Here is a 22595-nt window from a genome sequence, read left to right on the forward strand (position 1 = left end):
TAGCTCCTCTTCAATGAATAACCTAAGCGTTGAAGAGAACAAGGCCTGCTGTTTTCCAAGGGCCTCAACAGCTAAGTCACATCTTATAGAACTACCAATAGACCTTTCACCTTTCATGATCTACATGCATGCCATAAATACAAGGCCAGGCCTTGATTTTTATCAAGCTTAAAGAAACATGGTAATGCCTAGAGGTGAGAGCCAAATGAAATTCAAGTTCATAATCCATGCATTACCCCAATTTTTTCCATTCTTCATTTCTTTCCTTCTCTCTCCTACCATGGAGATATCCAAATAGTATCAGAGATCTGGCATCCCCAATGTACCCTTGATAACAGTTAACAACCAGACAGCAAGGAAGAAATGTCAGGAAATAAGACATTGTCCCTTCCATTCTTCCAGTGACTCGGGATGAAACAGACACACTACTGACTCAAAGGCTTTCTTTCTAAAACACAAATTGGATCCTGTCCTTGGCCTGTCCAAAATGATTCAGTGGTTCCCCACTGCAAACAGGCCCAAAATGTAAACACTTCAGTAGGCACAAAATCCTTCAGGTTCTTGCCCATGTATACCTCTCAAGCCTCTTATCCCAGTGGTAACACCAATCTCCTGGTAAATGGTGCTCCAGCAATACTGCCTACCTCTAGTTTTCTGATGGACCTTGTCCCTGTAAATCTCTGTACTGCACAGGTTCTACCCTCTACCTGAACGTATGTCCCCATTTGTCCACCACCAAAATATCAAGAATGGATTGATACAACTTAGCTGTCTGGATGTATAGATTCATCCTCCTTACTTACGAGTGATAATCCCAGTAAGGACTGAGCTCCTTCCGATTCGGGGCTACTTTAATACACATATTGTATCATGTTGCACTAAATTGTCTGTTCAGACCTCCGACTCCCAAGGGCCATGTTTAACTCATTTTTGAAGTTCAGCATCTACCACAGTGCCACGCACATTGTGGATCGCAATACCCTTTTGATATTGATCAGTGATTACATATTTCCCTCTTTCTGTTGATTTCATGGTCACTTCATTCACTGCCACTAAAGTCTGCACTGATCCTAAAAAGAAAAAAAAATAAAATAAAGGCGCATTCATCCTACCTCCCCTAGTTCCCAGAGAAGATTTGCAATCAAATAACATTTGGTATATTAGGAGTTAAAAACCACAACAAAAATCAAACTCAATATTTTGAAAGAATTGAAGGATCCCTGTTAAATTTCTGGGACAATTCCTCCTGGCCACACAACAAGCCAGTGGTCCACCTAGCAAGTGCCTCTTCTCTAAACTCGGCATCTTTCTAGTCATGGACTTTGAAAACCACCTTGAAAACAAAAATTGATTTTCTTTCTTAAGTGGGAGCCTAATTATTTTTTGAAAATGACATCCAAAAACAATCTCCAAAGACTTGTGTGCTTCTGTTAGGAACTGAAACAAAACAGGGATAATTCAGTGCAACACTGTCCCCTGCGCGGGCATGTCTGCACTTCTATCTTGGCTTTCTGATTCCTTTATCTCCCTCCACGCTGTTAATAGGCCTGACTTTGTAGGAACAGCAAAGGAAACTCTGACATGTGCACAACTTCAAGAAACACGCTCGTATCTGTAACTAAATATTTATGCAACCTAGCCTTAGTTGGGAGTTTGGTGATGACCAGTCTCTAAAACATTTTATAGGGCATGTGTAGGAGCCATAAATGTTTTAAAAGAGGAGGAGGGTTATTAAAAAAAAAGATTTTTATAAAATCTCTAATTTGCTTTCAAACACACTGTAAGGCACTAAAAGTCACAGAGGTGATGGGATATAGACATACATTTTCAGGCATTAAGTTTAACCCCACAAAAATCATGCTGGACATGGTGCAAGTTTGAGCTCTACCTAACCTAGGTTCACAGGCTAGAGAGAAGTCACCATATCTTGCAGGGACATGTAGAAGAGTTCCAGAGTTCCCCGTTAGCTCCTTTTAAGAACTACTGGGAAAGAAGTCTTTTAAATTTCCCTCCATTAACACAATGTCTCATCACAATTTATGACTGTTTAAATTAATATCAAATTGCCGCTTTAATTATAGTCAGCCAGTGAAATTTTTACCAGCATCAAGAAATAGTGATTTTCAAGGCACCTCTTATTGCAACCATTTTCTATGATATTCAGGGGCCATGGAATCATAGGGAAGTACTGAAATAAGCCAGCCTTGTTTTAAGATGAACAAAATTACTGAAACCCAGGAAACTGCATCTCCGGTCTGTGCTTGTAGTCACAGGGTATTTTTGAGAAGGGTATTTTTGTCAAATGCCACAGTGGCACTCTCTTGCCTTAGCCCTGGGTCTGATCATTTGTTACACAAGGGAACTGGACAGCTGGAACAGCCTGCAAAAGGATCACCTTGGAAGTTGTTGAAGAAAACAAGGATCCCCAAGCTCTGTGGCATAAGGAGTCAGGCTCTCTGGGTAACGTCCCAGGAATCTTCCTATCCAAAAAACTCCCTTGATTATTCTAACAGAACACACAATGAACCCAGTGGCAGCTGGATATTTCTAACTTGATGAGCATTGGTGATAGACTTGGCCAGCTCATCTACCTTCTCAATTCTCGTGGGGTTTTCTGACTTATGCAAAGAAGGAGACGTCACTAATCCATAAATACTTTCACCCAAAGATGCACAAAATCCAAGATGCACTTTCAGGGCATGAGTTTGCAATTCTGCTACCTTGGACAATATGTGAGTCTCTTTCTGCCCTTCCCATGCATTACTGCTCACTTTGAACTTGGCCCTACTATAGGAAGATGGCCGGCAGCCGTGTCATGCTCAGAGTCTGGGTGAGAAATGGCTCTTTCAACATTTGTTTCCAGTGACTTGGAAGTAAGCTGGATAAATCACTTATGAGCAATCTCATGCCCTTTGAAAGGTAATCAAGAGTCGCTCTGGCATTGCCTTAACTGGCCACTGGATTCCCTTCGTGGGATTTAAGAACCCCAATTTCAGTCTGTCACTAAACAGCTGCTTTTCACTGCCTTCCTAAAAAGATCTTCCAGGGTGGTTTCCACACCTCGGAAATCTGACATTTTGAAGCAAACATCTGCCTTCCACACTCTCCCCAGCTCACCAGCCACATTCCCCAAGTTGCCCAGCCATTAGCTCAAACACAGACTCTCTGAATTCAGTTGATTTAATCTAAGGCAGTCACTGGAATCAGCCTCTTATCAGGGGCTGAGGTGTTTGGGAAAAGGTTAGAAGGAATGAAGGGACAAAGGATTCAAATATCCTGCAGTTGAAGTTGAATAAATAGGCGCTCATTTCAAAGCTTCAGATTTCGAAAGAAAACAGCTTAGGGCTATGGAGGAAAATGGGGAGGGGACACCCAACACCATCCAGGATATATATGTTCTGTCTGATTTATTTAAACAGAAAGGGACATAAGTGCATTGAGAAGAATCCTTCAGCCTTTGTATTTATCAGTGTCCTCCATCTTGCGTCCGTTACAGCTCTGACAGAATAATTAATTTCAGTCAATCAATCATTTAACAAAAACTCGCAGGTGACCCCAACATACCATATAAGCCACAGAGAACTAGTCACAACAGCAGTCTTCAGATTCCCTTGGAAAGGAAAATTAAGCCTGCTATGTGTGGCTTGGGGCAACCTAAGCCGTAAATCTCTCTTTTCTGATCTCTTCATATAGATGAAAGAGCAAAGCCGCTCTGGGTTACATACAACAATTATGTGTTCACCAAACTCCGGGAATCAGCTCGCAGACAGCCCTAATCATTACCAATTAACCACGTCTGCTGACATCCTGTAAGAGCGGCCCCAGTGCCACCGAACACCCGCTCTCCCTCCAGGCAGCCAATCCCCTACCTTACAGCCTATGTGTTTTGGAAGGCCTATTAATGTTTGTTGACAATTCCAAATAGAGGTCACCTGTTGTCATGGTGCAAAATACCCTCTTTCCCCCTCTGAATGCCAGGCAGGGAGGGCAGCTTTGTTAGACATGCTTCAATGCGTTTCTGTATTGCCACCAACATTCAGGTCTGATGAAAGGAGATTTAGGGTCTCCCAAGTCTTCAATGGCAATCCCCCACCTGCTACCACACACCCATAGGGGGCTGAAAGGAGTCTCTTCCTTTAAACTTTACAGAGTGTGCTTGGGCCCAGGACAGTCAGACGAAGACTCTGGTCTCTGGGAAGCCTAAAGCAATCATGAACATTGACCCAAACTGCCAGAAGTGTAAATCCTGAGAGAAGATTTCAATCCACTAGATGCAAAGTGGCCTTTTTCCATTTAAATTATTTCCATTGAGTCCCCCAACATCCCAGGACAGAGAACTTGAATTTAGAGATTATCTTGTTAATTTGCACAGGTCTTTTCTGTACTTCTATGAACTCTTGCTCAGTTTGAAAATGGTACTGCCTCAGGGAGGGAAAAACAATCCCAGTGGAGATTTAAAAAAAGCGAATTAATCATGATTCAATATTTAATTTTGTTTCATTTCTCTAATCTGTGACAAGCAGAGAGAAATATTCTCCTGCAAAGTGTCAAATTTGAATTCTTAGAATTTGGACCTTGAATGTATGTCCACCTTTAGCTCCTAACAGTCTCAACAAGGCTACGTTTTCCTTGAAGACGAAGCTATACTATCAAAAGAAAAAAGCCCTAAAGCCCCTGCTGAATGCTGAGGAGGAACACAATACAGGGCCATTAGAGGAGCCAGAGTTCACTTTACCCTCTGCTATTCCAAAATCTAATGCAGTGCGAGAAGGTTGCAATACTGTGCTTGGCGTCAACAGAGGTGAAAGATGAAACTGGAAGTCCTTACACAGCCAGCAGAGTGGACAAGCCCTTGTTCCCTCCCTCCTCATGATAGGAGGAGGGGAACATCTTGCATCCTGCACTCAGATTCCCAAATTGTGTGAAGTGCCCTAGGTCACCACAGCAAATTCAGAAAGGGAGGGTGGAATATTGAAATTCAAGTGATTCTCAGTTAAATTTAGTTTTAAAAAATATTCTAGATTTTAACAATACATTCTGAGCTTTGGATTAGGGATGCTCAACTGGTAAAAGTCCATGCAAATCATCTGAAATCCAGAAAGTTCTGAAATCTGAAATCTTTCTGATCCCAAGCACTTGGGATAAGAATTACTTGACCTGTCTTAGCTCAAGATAGTTCTCAGTTTGCACATTAGATCATGCTATACTCCTTTTGATTATATCTTTTTGAAACTTGGTTTTCAGTGACTGCTGTGATAAAAGGTACCGCATGAAAATCAGTGTGGAACATGAAATGAGCCTGGTGCTGTCCAATCTGATTCCAAATTTTGAGAAGTGGTAAGTAATTGTGGTTAAGAATAAATACAAGTATATTCAAGTATATTAATAAAAGTATATTCAAGATGCTTTTTTTTTTCAAATGAATACTCAGTTTTTAGGATAAGTTAACTTATTTGGATCTAACTACTTAAATAGAACACCGTACACGTGCGTGAGTGTGTGTGTGTGTGTGTGTGTGTATCTATCTGTGTTTATGGGCACACCTACTCTCATGCATCTAAAAGCACCATGAAAACACTGTGCCAGGAATGCAGAAAATTTGGAAACCATCATCTCCTCTTGGGTTTGAATACCTCCCTGTGTTTTTTCATTCTTAATCTTTTTGCAACTTAATAATCTTAAGTTGTAGGATTCTGGCCTTTGGAGCCTCCAGAAGATCCCTTTAAATAAAGATAAACATTCTCTTGCATCCACTCATCCTCCCTAGAGGAGTCTGAAGACAACTTGAAAATGAAAACACAAATCTACACATGGCCTAAAACAGAGTGCTAAATGCCCTCCACCTTCTCCTTTGTGAGCTCACTTTGGAAGTGTTATTCCATCAGGAGAACGTGGATTGCCAAACTCAGACACATTCCACCATCTGGGATGCAGAGGCCCTGCAAGAGGGGACCAGCTCACCCCAGCCAAGCCAAAAGGAAATAGAGTCCCATCACTGTGTGCACTGCAATATTGCCACCACCACTACAGGAAGGGTCTAATAAAGATCCATTTCTTTGGGTGGTGTTTTTCTCACCAACACCTCATTACTGCTGGATTCTGACCAATCCTCAACTGAGCTGCTTTGAGTAAAGAAACAAATGACCAGAGTTTTCAAGAAACAAAAAGCGCAGCAAATAAATTTTCTTCAGTTCCAAAGTGCTATCATAACCAAGGCCAGGAGAGGAAGCAATCTACTTTCAATCTGTGATCAGAACCGAATACAAGAATCCGTGGATGCATCAGCCCCTCTACAGCAATGTGGAGGGGTTTCCGGCTGACCTTTGAATCTCTGCCCAGGAAATGAAAGTACGAGACTGGCAGATAACTTGATGGAAAAACCAGTGAGCTCATAGAAAGCCAGACAGGTTGCAATAACACCTGGGAGTTACTCAGGGTCCCTGGCGGGGTCCTACTTGCCGCCAAAAACTGCTGCTACTTCAATTGCCATTAACCACTCCTAATGCTGCAATGAATCAGCCTAGGTGCCTGGAAACTATGAAAATGACACCCTCATTTTCTTGCAAATATAGATTGCAATTCCCAGGATGGAAATAAGGAAAATTAAATGCCCTTCTCTGGTTTGCTAAAAATGAAGGCAGTTTTCAAGTTTTGGGTGATGATCCTTGCCAAGACAAAATGGTACCCTGACCTCACCCCACAGTCATTCAGGGGACACAGATCCGCCTCCCTTCAGGTCTGTTGGTAGGTCATAGCCTGTCCTCACACTAGCAACCAGACTGAAATAACATTGACTGAGCCAAGCACATGGAACAGGGCATATTCCCAGAATTACTTTATTTGATCTTCTTAACAACTCCATGAGGGATGGGGATAATCCCCATTTTACTGATGAGGAAATTGAAGCCCAAATGGTTATGGGAAGTGCTTGCAGCTACACAGCTGGTTGACTTGCACAGTCAGAACTGGAATCCAGTCTGACTCCAGCACTTTCCTGTCTATTGCCCTAATGAACTAGCAGAGTTGTCTTGGTCCCCAACATGACAAGGAACTAGAATGTCTTTATGGGAAATTAAAGCAAAAAAGGGTCTCTGTTTCAAGATTTTCTAGATAGTTTGGAAAATTTTCCTAATATATTCAATATATAAATCATATTGTTAAAACACTGTCATGTACAAAAAAAAAACCCATCATTATAAATAGAAAAATCTATAGTCTCTGTCAGGTAGGCAGCGTGTGTAATAATTTGGATATGGTTTGGGCGTGTCCCCAAGTGCTTACATGTTGAAATCCAATCCCCACTGTGAGTAATTAAGAGGGTGGAAAATTAATCTGACTATGGTATTTAGAGGAGGGGCCTCTGGGAGGTCATTAGGATCAATAAGGTCATGAGAGGATTCCACCCTGAATGACTGAATACTGGTGACTTTATAAGAAGACAGACCAGAAAACACACACACACACACACACACACACACACACAGGTGCACGCATTTGCATGTTCCCTGTCTCTTGCTGTGATGCCTTTGCCACCTCAAGACTCTCCAGCAGCAAGACCATCACCATATACAGGTCCTTGAACCTCCATAACCATGAACTAAATAAACTTCTTTTCTTTATAAAGTCACCCAGACTCAGGTATTTCCTTAGAGTAACATGAAAGGCACTAAAAGTATCCTTTTAACTAGGGCATTGTAGTACAGTGTATAACCAGCACCACATTTCTTGACTGCCTTCCTGGATGGGGTAAGCAAGAGAGAAGGGAGTCCTTTATGCCCAATCAGCAACAAGAGAACAGAAAAAAGAGAGAGAGAGAGAGAGAGAGAGAGAGAGAGAGAGAGAGAGTGAGTTTTGCCCATATAGGCCATTACTAAATAAGTGCTAAGTCAAATGGAACCTAAATCCCTATCCCAAAAGAATTAAAAATAATATATAATCATTAAACATGCCATTACAAGAAAGACTGTAGAGGCCAAATGTGGGTGAAGAGGGCATAAACCCAATTCACTGAGCTGAAACTCAATTAATAGAGTGGAAACGAAATCATATAAACCAAGAGACTGATAGACATATAGCATCCTTGCAGATAGACACTGACGAGAATAAAAGCCCCAAGAGAACAGGGATCAAATCTATCTGCCCACTACCCTGCCTCAGGGTTTAGCATCCTGCCTAGCACACAACAGCATTTAACATACATGCATGTAGGACCAGCGGGGCCTGGGAATCTGCTACCTGATCTATGCCAAGCAGTGGGTGGTCCACAACCACAAGAATTGTGGGGCCTCTCAGTAGAAGACAACCATTGCTTCCCTGACAAGTTGGGGACGCAGTGACTGGAAGGACAAGATCATCGCCCAAGCCCTCCTTGACTACAGCCCCAGTAAGAAGGGGTACATAAAATTTCAACAACATGCTCCTCACACAGCCCTGAACACCACATTACTGGAATATTCTTTTGACCAAAAAACACTGCAGTTCTGGCTTAATCCTACTCCCCTGACTTTTATCCACCAGGCTGGTACTGCCCTTGGGGTGGCAATAAATCTGCCAGTTTCTTGAGGCTTCGAGGCTAAACAGAAAACTTCTGCCTTCCAGGACCCCCATCTGGTGAGTGGCACATTCAAGAAATAAATAAAAAATAAACAAACTGTCCAAAATCCCACCATTAACATTCCACACCTCAGGCTAAATGTTAGTGCCATCTTCTCAGGCTCAGGGTGGAATGCATAAATGTGGGGAAGGAAAAGTCCCACCAGTTAATGGCTATATTAAGAAGTAGTTCTATTCAATCAAATGTTATATTAGCTTGAGTTTATTTTTAACAGATGCCCATTGGATTAATGAAAACCACACACACACACATACACACACACACAAAAAAAACCCTTGAGATTGAACAAGAGGTTTTGCTAAGTTGACAGTAAGGCCCACTTTAATACAAAGTCATATGAAACAGAAGCCGTTGATAGAAGTAAAATCCACGGAGATCCCAAATTTCTGGCAGTTGAACAGCAGCAAGTCATACTTTTTTTTTTTTTAAAGAATTCAACAATAAAGAAAGATGTACTTTGAGCAAATTGTGTACTTAGAACACTAATTGGAAACACAGCTTTGGTTCTTACCAGACTCATTTCAAAACATCTGAAGTTTGCCTGGATAAAAATGTGCCCAGTGTCCTATCTAGAATCTAACAGGGAAAAAGGATACTGAGACTTTCACACTGCCCTGGCATCAATATGCTAAATTGATAGGGATTTACTAGGGTCGACAAAAAGCTGGGGAAGAATAGGAGCACACTTTCTTAGAGCCCAGGGCACTCCCAGTCATAACAATAATATCTGTCTGTGGCTTTGCAGTATATGAAATATTTTCAAACTGCCATTTTGTCTGATCCTCAGAATCTCTTTGAGAGAGACAGAGTATTCGGATCCACATATTTAGAGACCAAGTTCAGTGGCTTTCCCAGAATCTCCCAACTGGTAAATGGGAAAGCTCAGACAGTAGCTCAGCTCCTCTGGTTCCAAATCACTGTGGGGTGTCGAGGGAAAAGTTCTGACCTCGCCCTACTTGGAAGTTTATCTGTGAAGTCGCATGAACTCCAAGAGGCAACTTGAGAGTACGGAATAGGTGGTGAAGTTCCCTTCATACTAACGTGATAATTCATCACTGACCATTGTCCGTTTTGTATGTGCTAAAAGAGTCATGCTAAAATCAAAAGGCTATTTTTTTAAAAAAAAATTCAGAGACATGCAAAGCCAATATCTTAAAGAAGGCCATTTAATCCATTATCTCACCATGATTGCATTACACTTCTACAAAGGTTCCTCTTCAGTCTCCTAAGAGAGCATTTAACGCATTGCCACTGTACTGCAGCCAAGTCCTGAAAATTTGATTCAGCATTTGCAACCCGTCTCTAATGATAAGTTGCCAATATGTAGATTAGTCCCAAGAATTAACGGGATTCAGAAAGTGCACATCATTCAATTTCAGCCAATTAAATGAGAACCATCTATCATCAGGTCTTTCTCGCTCCAGTCATTAGCACACATACTGGGAGGCTGAAAAGAGACACTTAGTGGGAATGCTAAGGGAGGGAATAAATTAATATTTTGAGGATTTTGATGCACATTCACACTTGAGGTCTGGCCATTGGGGGAAGATTTGGGGATGGAATTTGGAAAATTTCACTATATAGTGTGAGCTTTATACCCAGACCCCAAATTCCAGCATCCTCACTTTTCTTACATAACTTTCCCCAGAATCTTATTTTCTCTTGTTCATGGTCCCCAGACTTTCAAGATAATCCTCTTTGATGAAATCTGCAGAACAAGTCCTAAGATGAGACTTTGTTTGGATAGAATAACTCCCACTTCTTACACATTTTCTCTCTTCTTTTGCTCAGTGGACATGATCATCTCTTGCCTCAATGTGACTCAATACATTAGGAAAACATGACCCAGGGTTTCATTCCTAAGGATAATTCACACAGTCTTAGATGTAACTTTATTCCTTATTCAAGTGAAACTTCCACATGTATAGCTAATTCAGATCTCCTTCCACACCCATATGAATCTTTGTCCATTTATTATTGCCCCTTGCCTTCTATAAGATTTATTTATAAGATTTATTTATCTGGCCTATCTCACTGTCTCCTCCAGGGTGACCTGGGTCCTGTGTGTGTGACTGATCTTTTTTTTTCCTGAATTAAAATGTACCATCTGGCTGCAAATAACCGATGCCTTTTTTCTTTGAAATTTAGAAAGGTCTTTTTCTCTCGAAAGGTGGGTCAAAGTGCACCAAGTTAATCTTGCCAGTCAACTCGTTTAAATGTCTAGGCTTCTCCATTTCTGATAATCTGCATTGCAAATATCTCATTAATCACACTGCAATCCATTTGAAATATTATCATTATTTCTGATGAAAGGGCAATAGAAAAAAAATAAAGATAATACCAGCCTGCTGTGGCCTTTGTTCCTTGGGAACAAACTGCTACAACAATAACAATTTCTGCATTTTTAAATAATTTATGCTATTTGAACTGATGGAAGTGTGGGGCATACAATTGAGATGCAGGCAGTTTGCTCTGCGGAGGAAGCTGAGGACTGAATACCTCCATGGTCCACGAGAAAAATGAGATGGGACTCCTGCCCAGAAATGAGTGGGCCATCCTCTTGAGGATCCACATCGTCCTCTGGTCCCTTTACAGAATGTAGGTCCTGGGTTCTCCTGTCTGACTGGGAGGGCGGTGGAGTCTCGCTGCCTCATCAACTCACTTCTCCTAACTGGCTTGTCCTTCCCAAGCTTTGCTTCCACCATCTAGCTGCCGGTCATCATTCTGGGCGCATCTCACCTGAACTCCCCTCATTCTGCCAGTTCTTCTTAGCCAGTCTTCACCCTGAGAAAGCATGTGGCAAACTCTGCAGACACTTCGCTTTGCTTTCCTTTTCCGTTCTTTACTGCTTTAGTCAAAACAGAACCCTCAGAGAGATTTGTCTTCTTCCCTCCTGGCACTTCATTTTTCCAAGTGTCCTGTCTAGAGTCTAACAGCTTCATGCTAAAAAATCTGGCAGAGACAAGAGAACTTGAAGTCAGTATTTTCTGTGAGACAAGACAGAATACAACACGGACGATGTGTGTCCCTGCTGCTTCCCGTGGGGCACCCATGATGACCATCCAGCCGCAGTGTTAGCTGTCACTGGTGCCGACTGGGTGCCCAGCACCTTCGAGCTAAGTGCTTGTCCTGTAGTGCTTCCTTCACTTCTCCAAACAACAGCCCGAGGTAGGTATTACTAGACCCACTTTACAGATGGAAAAGGGCTTAGCAAACGTCTTCCACATTGGAGAAAAGGCACAGAAGTTTCTGTAGAGAAGATTCAGTTTTCATTTCTGCCATCCTAAAATGCAGTCCCATCTAATATGCATGACAAAGGACTTTTCGGTTCCTAAGCAGGAGTCTGAGTTTGAGATTCTCAATTTGTAGACAATAGGTGCCATTGTGTGAGCTCATGACAAAGGACCCCTACACAGGAGAAAAAGTGGGTAGGTTAAAGTTAAGATCAAGATGGCTTTATCTATTCCTACAACTTTCCACTCTCCTGTTTTCTTTCGTGGTATGTCCTCAACAAGTAATTCTGATTTATTGACTGTTTCCATCTATAGCAAATATTGGAAAGAGTTCCCTATCTCTGTTCTCTAGCCTGGTCTCAGGTCCTGGATGCTGGTACCTACAGGCACAAAGACTCTCCTCCTGCCCCCCGCTTAAACATTCTTCAAGGGTAGGCATCTCATAGTTTCTCTAAATAAATTCACTCTTCCTGTTCAGATTTATAAAGTGGCAAATAACACCCGAGGGGGAAGATGTGTCAGTGTTTTCCAATTCTCATGTACACTCAGAGGGACGTTGAAAAGTTTTGTTAGCAAACAGAGTTGGTGCCTTCAGGAGGAAACGGGGGAGTATGGAGGATGAGTCAACGGCCTCAAAGCCAAGAGAGAACAAACCCAGCGCGGAGCAACTGACAGAGCAAGTCTCCTTGGAGCACACACTGAATGACTCGGAGAGAATGACAGAGCAAGATGGCTTTTGATCACACATTGACACCAGCCTGGAGGGGGTCAGCGGGCCCTTGAGAAATACATAGAAAGAAATGGAGACTGTGTTCAACTCCAATTAGGAAGGACCTTCCTGCTATGGTCTGGGGACCTGGTTTCATCCTTCAAGGGAACCAAACAGGAATAGAGAAGGGCTGAAGGGGAAGATACTTCCTGGGACCCTAGGGATACCCCTAAGGCAACTCAAGAGGGGAGCTTCTCTGCTAGGACCCAGACTAATGTGGCACGGTTATCCCCGAGACCTTCTAGTACCCTGATATACTGCCCATCTCCTGTCCTCTATCCCTGAACTCAGAGGCAGGAGACTCCAAGGAGCATGGATGAGGCCAGCAGAAGCTTTCTAGAAACAGTAGATTTAAGCATCTGGAATTCCAAGTAGATTTACAGAGATGACAAGTTAGAGTAAAAAGTCCAGACCTTAAACACAGCAGGGTTAGTGAGGTCAGGAGACAAGCAAAGGGCATCTGCAGTGCTACAGCTGAGTGGGGGGTGCATGGGGGATGTTTTATTTCATCAGCCCAATCTAGGGATCAGGACTTCCAGTGCCCTGGAGCCTGTTCTTAGTGGCCCTTAACCTTCAACATTATCTACAAAGATCTCTTTTGTTCCAAAGTATTGGCCTTGTCTTCCTCCAAGTTCTGGTCTCTGCTGGGCTCACAGGAGTCGCGATGTTGGCACAGATGTACCACCTCAGACCAACATGAATAGGGAATCCAGGGAATCTCAAGCATGGGTGCCACTAATCTCTACTTCCATCTTCCTCTCCCCAGCCCCCTTCTCTCTCTCTTCTTCCTATCACCAGGTTTACTCTGGAGAAAAACAAACACATTTCTACTTTTACCCTAAAAAGCATCCATGAGCAGCAGCGGCCCCTTTGTTCAAAGCTACCCCCTATCTGGGCTCTGCAGCAGCTAAGACTGAGGACACCAAGGCCCATGGAGGACCTACAGTAACAGATTGCTCAGGAGAAGATTTGCTTGGTTGAAACTGACACCTTAAGGATTTACATTAATTCCACTCACTTCTAAATTTGATGGGTACTTGGAAGCATTCCAATGGGAATGTAAGTTCCCAATTCACCTTCGCCTTGAAAGGGAGGTTCCCTATGCAGAAACCTCCTAGAGTCATTTCTCAATGGAGGGTGTCTTCCTTCAAGGCTAGATTCACAACTCATGCATGTATCCCAGGCTCTCACGGAAAACTCACTGAGTCAATTCACTTTCCATGAAACTAAGGCTCCTTCACTGTGCTCTCAGAAACTATAAAGTCAATCTCCATGTTCTTCAGCGTGACAACCCTTCAGATATTTCAAGGTGGTTTTTATGATCTCTTCAAGTGTTTTCTTGAGCTGATAAAACAACCATAGGTTTCTTCCAAACATCCACATGGGACTCCTCATCATCCTGGTCATGTCTTTGCCTTTTTTAAACTATCTCCCATAGATCCAAAGTATTCCAGCCATGGAAGTAAGCACTCACTGGCACTCGGAGACTTGAGGCCAACACCCCCACTCCCTGGGTCTCAGTTTCCTCATCTGTTCGGTCAGAGAATTAACCCAGCTACATGCTTGAATAAAACTCCTCTCAGGTCTAAGATTCTATGAGGTCTCCAGACTCCATGGTGAAGAACAGAAAGAACAGGAAATCTTCCTCACTTCTCCCCCCTTACTCCCCCACCTGCACCCTATTCCCATTGTGCAACTTGAGGTTGAACAAATGTCTTTAAATTCATTCAACAAGAGTGAACAAGGGTCTTTGGATTAAATGGAAAAGGAAATGGAGAGGGTGGGAACACAGAGGCTAGTTTCCATGCAGTCCTCCATCAACAACTTTTGCAAGTCTAAAGAAACTACCAGAAATTCTTTGGTGCCTCATGTTGCTGCGCTCACAACGGTTCTGTTCCATCTTCCACAAAACCCTAGCCAGGATCTCCAGTGAAGGGACTCAAGTGAACCCCATCCAAGGGGTTCTCGTTCTGCTCAGGGACAGATTCCTAAAGCACTCGCCACATGCATAAAACAAAACAAAACAACAACAAAAAAAAACCACACAGAGGTGGAATGAGGGATTTCCTCTGAGAGGTGTCACTGGGCATTTCTTGAAGAAGAGACGAGCCTCCAGGAACAAGCTGCCACTTGAATAAGCTGCTTTTCTGGAAACAATTGTGATGACAGCTGCAATGCCAACTTGCCACAGAGGGAAATATTGTTTTGTTCTTCTGGTGGGCCAGATCCTTTGAAGTGAGCAAGCTGATCCCACGAGGTTTACTAAGCAGAGCTGGCCTTAGGCAAGACTGTCAAGTGAGGGAAGTTTTCCTACCGTGCTACTCCCCAGGCCCACTGAGTTCACAGGACCTCCTTTCCCCACCCTCCCCAGCACCCTCTGGAATCCCTCTTGGCTGCTGAAGGCTCTCTCTTCCTTCTCCTTTTGGAAGGTGTCTTCCCGGAGCCCGTTTTTCCCCCAAAGACACCAATCTATTCTGATGACTCACGTCATGCCTGGGGCCAACGAATGAAAATGCCCCAGGATTCATTTATCTAATCATAGCTCTCTACTGTGCTTGCAAAGACACAGTGGAGACATTGGTGGGAATTTAAAGTCCACAGCAACCAAAGGGGGTGACAATCTGCACCAGGAAGCCTTTGTGACTCCCTTCCCTTCCAGCCCACTCAGAGCTGGTCAGGCATTCTTATGGTTGGTCTGTCCCACAATCAATTCTTCTGTGAGATGCACAGTTTCTCAGACCCACTGAGTACTCTTTAGCAAATGACTACTTGGGTTTCCAACCCATAACCCCGCGGACTGTGAAAACAGGGCCACACGGGCTACTTCTTTGTGATACCATTCTTCTGGGGAGTAGACTGACCTTTCAATCAGAGAAATTCCATTACAGTTACTAACAGAAGATAGGAGCTTCTGAGTCTGTGTGTACAAGACCAACAGCTTCTGGGTAGGGAGAGACAACCCAAGACCAACAGCCAAAGTGAGCAAGACAGTGTGGGAGAGGGAAAGTAGCAGGATGCCAATTTCAAGAATAGACAAAGCAAGAATTCAACACCACCTCTAACAAAGCCATCGAATAAACCCAATCAACTTACTTCCTTTGTTTTCTCATATCAAAAATGGTTATATCATCTCCAGTAAACAGTTTTTTGTTAGGATTAAGTTAAACAGCAGACATTCAACAAGTGCTGGCTACCTTTGTCTAGTCTCTCAGCCGCATTAATAGAGGCCTTATTATTGTGAAACTCAATTATCTTTCCAAAAGGGGCAAAAGAGTTCCCAGTCTACTCAATATTTTTTTAAAAAGCAGCTTATAAAAATGAGTCATTTTCAAGTGATTGAGCAACTATTTATTATAATTGATAAACTACACTTAATTTTTCATTAAAGCAAGAACTCTGGAACACATTTGACAAAACTCAGCTTCCTTTGAATTACTGTAGTCACCATTACTGAACTAACACAACTATATTTTAATTAATCTATAATTATGAGTTGTTTCTTTTCAAAAAAAAAATTCAAAATGGTTTGCCCACAATTAGTTGAAAGTGGTCAACTCTTCCTATGGTATTCTAAAGCAAGGGATTGCCTATAAAATCTAAAAGCTCTGCTACGTTGACCTAGACGAGCCATTTTCTGGGATTTGAAATGTTACCATGTGATGTATATTTTTAAGATGATAGCTGTTGCTAGGAAATGTACTTGGCAGGAAGAGAAATTCTTCCCCAATTAGAAAGTGTAATGCCAAGTTGGGCACGCAGCATTGCTGTGAAGGGCCCGATGACAAGTAGCCACATCACCCATACATGTGAACAGGCTCTGCTTTTTCCCTGGACCACCAAGAGTCCAATAAGAAAAATAAATAAGGTCTTTGGGTGCCCAGGCTCTGTGCTATGGACAATGTCATCAGGCTCCTTCAGTGAAAACTGGACTCTTGGTGGTCCAAAATGGTGCCAAGGAATGGATGATGTTAGAAGATAATACATTGGGAAAGAGGAACCTTAACATCACTCTGATGCAGCCCCAGCTACTCATTATTCTAAGAAATCAGGGCTCATGATTCATCTGCAGCCGCTCTTTCTGCACGTACACCGGAGATGCCTGTGTGTCTGCCTCCAAGCAGCGTCAGGCCCTAAACAGTCCCACACAACTTCTGGAGTTGAAGCTGCCCTTCTAGTGTAATCAGTTTTCATTACCACCCTTTGATCTCATCCCTTCTTGGTACACAACACTTCATCACCTTTATTTTCTGCCATAATTGCATGTGAAAGATTTCCCTTTTGATAGACGCTGGATGCCAAGCTGGTATAGAAGAGAGTGTTGAAAAGTGTCATGTGACCTGTCTGCTTCAGAAGGAAGCCCATACACCTGTGGAAGACAAACAATTTTTCAGAGATATGACATATCTATCATCTGTCCACAGGATATGAGCTGTTCTGTCTGCTTAATAGCAAGAGGCTATGAATGGCGAAATGCTGAAAGAAATTGGTAGCATGCAGCCCAGGGTCTGGCAGGCCTCCCCAGGCCCAGCTCCTTCCTGGTTGGGGAGAGATCTGTACAGTGCACATCACTGTGGCAGACAGAGAGGCTAGCTGTGGCCCTGTTTTTGCTCCCTGTCACACTGTCATTCAGGTGTCATCACCTGCTGACAGGGCCACATGGTTCTCAATTATAGCCCAGGTCTCCATTCACACTGTATGCCGTTACCATTCAAGAAGAACTGACACCACGCTCATCTCCAACAAAATATTCTCATCTCTGAGATAGATTATTGTTAGGGCCTGTCCTGCTCCTGTCGCTCCAAGGCGTCACCTCCCCCAGGTGTGCCTGTTCACCTCTCCTGTTCAGTCTGGGCAGGTCTTTGTTCAAAGGCACCAAATGAAAACCTGGATGTTAAGCACACCCCGGGTCTCGATGACTCTTACCTGGTGTCCTCGTCCAGGTTTGTGAATCTTTGTTAGAATAGAACTACTTCTTATTAGGATAGCAGAATCTTATATGGCCTGTCAAGAACAACAGTGGCAATACTAGTGGCTAAAGAAACATTAATAGCTAATGCAAACTGAGCACTTACTCCGAAGGGTGTCAAGCATTGTTCCGAGAGCCATAGAGTCAAGTATAACTCAAAGGAACCTCACACAACTCTTTCGGGGTAGTTAGTACTATTTAACCCTATTTCAAGACTAGGAAACTAGGTAAGTTCTCATGACTAGAAATGTAGCAGAGTTGGTGGTGGAATCCAAGTTGCCTTCATCCAGAGTCATCAGTCTCAACCTTCATGCTATAGTGTCTCAGCCCAATGAACTATCCCACCATATCAACTGGTTTGCCAAATGCTTCCTGTATTTTACCTCTAGGTCTCAGAACAATCGGAATCCTCATAATATCTCTAAGGCTCGACATATTAATTTGTCTAATAAATGATGAAGCCTGGATTTGAACCAAGATATCTAGGATCCCTACACCCAAGCTCTTTCCATTAGTTCTAAGTCTCACGTATTTGCTGAGGGTTGAAGGGTTTCAGACTGCTGCTCCCCTATAGATGCCAAGTGAGAAGCCATAGGAACAGGGTTCTGTTTAGGGCATGAGCAGATAACCAAGGACCTGAACTTTCTTTACCCTTCATCATCAGAAGGAAAGCCCAATGCTTTGTAAGAATAAGAGGAGATGAAGAACAATGTTTTCCTTTCACCCAAGGATCTCTGGCCACATTTAGAATGTTCACATAGCTGCACTACCAGAACTCACTCCACGGGCTCGTGATGCCTTATTATTTCTATATATTGTTGGATTTGGTTTGCAAAAAATTCTTTAAAGAATTTTTGCATCTTTGTTCTCAAGAGATATTGGTCCAGAGTGCCGACACATAGCATGGATAGGAAAATGCTTGCCCCTCTTCAATTTTCTGGAAACGTGTGTGAAGAATTAGAATTAGTTCTTCATTTAATGTTTGGTAGAATTAACCAGTGAAGTCATCTTAAATTTGGAATTTTCTTTGAGAAGATTCTTAACTATAAATGCCATTTTCAAGAATGACACGTGGCCCTTGAATTTACCTATTTCTTCTTGACAGCACTTTGATATTTGTGTCTTTGAGAGATTTTCTTCTATTTCATCAAAGCAGTCAAGTTTACTGGCATAAAGTGATGCATGATGTCTCCTACCCACATCTTAACACGAGGGACATTTACTCTTTGGTTCCTAATATTAGCCACCTGCACTTCCTCCTTGTCTTTCTCCTCAGTCTGGAGAGAATTTATTAATTTTTCATTATTACCAAATAAATAATGGTTTTGTTTTCATTGACGTTCTCTTTTGCTTCCCTCTTCTCTTTCATTTTTTTGATTTCACTGTCTCCTCTCCTCTGATAACTTTGGAACTCTAAAACAAGCATAATTATCTGCCTCAAGTTGTCCTATAGCTCATTTTCTCCACTCATTTTCTTCTGTGATTTTCTTTTTTCCCCCCCTGACTCATTTGGTATGGTTCCTATTGTCACATCTTCACATTCACTAATCTTTTCTTCCACTATTGTCTCATTTGCTGTTAATTCAATGCAGTGTTCTTTTCATCTTGATGCTGCAGTTTGCAACATTAGAAGTTTGCTTTGGTTCTGACTCCTTGTACCTTTTTTAAAATCTATCTTCTTAACCTTTTTTTCTCTTGGTCTGAAACATAAGGAATATAGTTATATAGATATAGTAACTAGTTTAATCTCTTTGTCTACTAATTCTATCATCTGTGTCTGTGTATCAGTCAGATTTTTCCCTGCTGTGACTAAAGGATCTGACCAGAACAATTGTAGAGGAGGAAAAGTTTATTTGAGGGCTCACGATTTCAGAGATCTCAGTCCATAGAGAGCAGGCTCTATTCCCCGGGGCTCAAGGTGAGGGAGGACATCATGGTGGAAGATTGTGGCAGAGGGAAGCAGCTCAATTGATGATCAGGAAGCAGAGAGAGGTCTCCACTTGCCAGATACAAATATATATCCCAAAGCCATGCCCCCCAATTTTCACTTCCTCCAGCCACACCCTGCCACTTCAGTTACCCTCAGTTAATCCCTATCAAGGGATTAATCACCGACTGGGGTGAGACTTTCACAACCCAATCATTTCCCCTCTGAACCTTCTTGCATTATCTCACACATGAACTTTTGGGGGACACCTCACATCCAAACCATACCAGTGTGTGTCTACTGATCAAAAGAACTTTTAATCCCTATACTGGGCTGTATTTCCTGTATGTCTTTGGATGCCAGAGATTGTAAATTTGATCTTGCAGGGGGTAGGTTTTGCTCACGAGAGGTTATGCATTTCAATATTCTCGAGGGTTTTCTTTCTGGGACACAGTTAAGGTCCTTGTGAACAATTCGGTCCTTTGGAGGCTTGTGATTAAGTATTGTTAGCTCTGACCAGAGTGGTCTATAACTTGGCTTCCTACTGGGGCAACCCTCTGAGCATCCCAACAGAGTGGTGGGAACTGGTAGGAAGAGCACTTCTGGGCTTGTGTGAATGCCAAGGGTTGCTCCACCTGCTCCTTTGAGTGGTTCTTTCCTAGGCTTCTAGTAGGTTCTCACAGCATGTTTTGATCAGTAAGCATGCATCCGAGGACAAATGTAACCCTTAATGGAGATCTCTGGAGGCTTCTCCCAAAGCAGCTCTCTCCTCTTTGGTAATTTCCACTGAGTAGTCTGGCCTCCCCTAATTCTCAGCTCAAGGAGACCAGCGATTCTGATCAAATTTGCCGTCTTGGCACTGCTGCCAGGGTATGCTCTTTACCTGGCAGGCTGGGCAATTGTAGGACTTGCCCTCTTTGCTCTCCTCTTAGGAATCCATGTCCCATGTTTGAAAACCATTGTTTCCTATTATCTGGTTTCATTTGTGTAAGGCAGGAGGGTAAATCTAGTTGCTGCTATGCTGTGGCCTGGATTAGAAGCCCCCTGCCCTCTTTTAACGATGTACTGACTTGAGAGACTGGTTGCACGCCCTGTGAGAAAGTGTCTTCTTCAAGGTCACCAGCGTCTCCAGAAGTCCCTGCTTGTGGTTATGTTTCAAGTCCTTCTTGTTCGTTTTGCTCCAGTATGGAAATGAAGACAAGAGCAGTGGGCAGTAGAGGGACTGGCCATGTCGGTGAGTGTGACAAGTTTCTCTGAGGCCCTGCCTGACTACTTTTAGGAAGCAGGAGGATGGAGGCCTCTTCACTTTTCCTTTTTGAAAGCCCCAAAGGCAGCATCATCTAAAAGTCAAGAACAACAGGAGAGCTAGGCTACTTTTCTAATTCTACCAGAAACTTAGGGACAAGGAGTTTTAAACAGTTTTAAAACCTCAAGTGAAGTCATGAAGTCTTTGTGTTTGGTCTCCTATACAGTAAATTCATTTTATGATCTAGAGCAAATATACTATGAAACAAAACAATTCAGTCCTAGATTTAGTACAAATACTAAAAATAGCTAGTATTTATTGTAAATTTATCAGGTGCTCCACAACATATGTAATTTCTCATCAATGGCACTAATATCTTGTGACACTCATGGTAATATCATCTCTGCTTTATAGTAAACTGAGGCACGCCCAGAGAAGTAAAGAAACTTATTCAAAGTCGCACAACTAGTCATTGGTAGAAGCATAAACTAAACTCCAGTAACGTGACTCATAACTAATTAACCAAAATTGACTACAAACAAATTTACCATATCTCCATCATAAGAGGTCCAACACAAGAATCTGCAGGAACTTTCCCTGAATCTCTGGCCCCCACACAAAGATAGGCCTATGGCTATATCTTGTTGTACAGGTCTGCAAAGGCATCCTTCGTCTGTGAGGAACGTTTTGACAAATTAGTTTTAGTTTTCTTCAAATTCTGAGTTTCTCTAAGTCTAAAACACTTTTGACCAGGCTAGTCTATACACTCCTGAACTTGTTGGCAAGGGGGCTGTTCTTACCTCTTTAGTACCAATCTCTGCTGAGGTCTAGCATAGGGTCCAGAATCTTCCAAACAAATGGTTTAAAGTCTATAGTCCAACAACCAGATGTCTTTACCTCTCAGTTTCCTCTTTGGATATTTTGTGGTACAGATTATAGAAATTTCATTAGCAAAAATGACTCTTGTGTAGGGAGGAAGGCCAGCAGCTTTAAACCAGAGGCTAGCTGGCTGGCTGGCTTCCTTTATTTTAACTAGAAGTGACCGAAAAATTCTAAGGATTAGTATACAGGAAAGAGAAGCTCAATCTCTTAGAATCTTGGGGTGGCTTCACATAATGAATTGTCCTACCCAAGGGGCATCTTATCACACACATATCATTTGTCGAAGTTTACTATTTCTACTAAACAAACTAGAATATATATATATATATAGATAGATATGTATATATATAGATTGTGTATACACACACACACACACACACACACATACACACTTTCTTTTTTTTTTTTTTAACTAACTTCTAAACTCCTGAGAACCTTGAACTTGATAGAAGCTTGAGCTTACTGTCTTTGAAGATCCCAGAGAAACTTCTGGCTCTGATTAGACCTCCACATGGGTCTGCCACAAAGATGAACCCAGCCTTGCTTCTAAATCTTCCCAGATGACCACTGTCTTAAGACAGCCTCAGTTTCTTTTTCCCAGAAATACTAAAGTAGGGTCTCAGTTATTTAGCCATTTGCCCTGGCACCACCTGCCATAACAGAAGGACTGTTTCTACAGTGGGAGAGAAAAGACCTGACAGGAGAGGAGCAGGAAAAGGCACTGTCATCTATGAGAAACCATATTTCAGAGGCTCTGAAGACCACTGGCTAAAAGACTACCTGAGGAAGTTTTCCTCACTGAATGAAGAACAGAATGGCTTCCGACAGAAATGTCAATATTCCTGTCAGATGGATTATTCTGGGAACTGAAAACAGTGAGGAATGGTTAGTTGTAGCAACAAGATCCAGTTTTATGTTAATGAATCCTATCCGTGACAGATTCGATCTGATTATAGTG

At 42.5% G+C, this 22595-nt stretch overlaps 1 protein-coding gene across 15 annotated transcripts in view; it reads right to left on the reverse strand.

Moving 5' to 3' along the window:
* The window catches only part of Lrmda (leucine rich melanocyte differentiation associated), a 994383-nt gene that overhangs the window by 303157 nt on the left and 668631 nt on the right, over nt 1–22595 (reverse strand). Inside the window, exon 6 of one of the 15 annotated variants that reach the window (XM_078039737.1) lies at nt 8908–12022. The exons of the other annotated variants lie outside the window; for them this stretch is intronic. Coding sequence (XP_077895863.1) covers nt 12007–12022 — 16 coding nt within the window. The 3' untranslated portion in view covers nt 8908–12006. Of the gene's footprint in view, nt 1–8907; nt 12023–22595 lie in introns of those variants that run through there. 15 annotated transcript variants of the gene reach the window in all.

This window comes from Ictidomys tridecemlineatus, chromosome 1 (assembly GCF_052094955.1).
Source record: "Ictidomys tridecemlineatus isolate mIctTri1 chromosome 1, mIctTri1.hap1, whole genome shotgun sequence".
NCBI lineage: Eukaryota > Metazoa > Chordata > Mammalia > Rodentia > Sciuridae > Ictidomys > Ictidomys tridecemlineatus.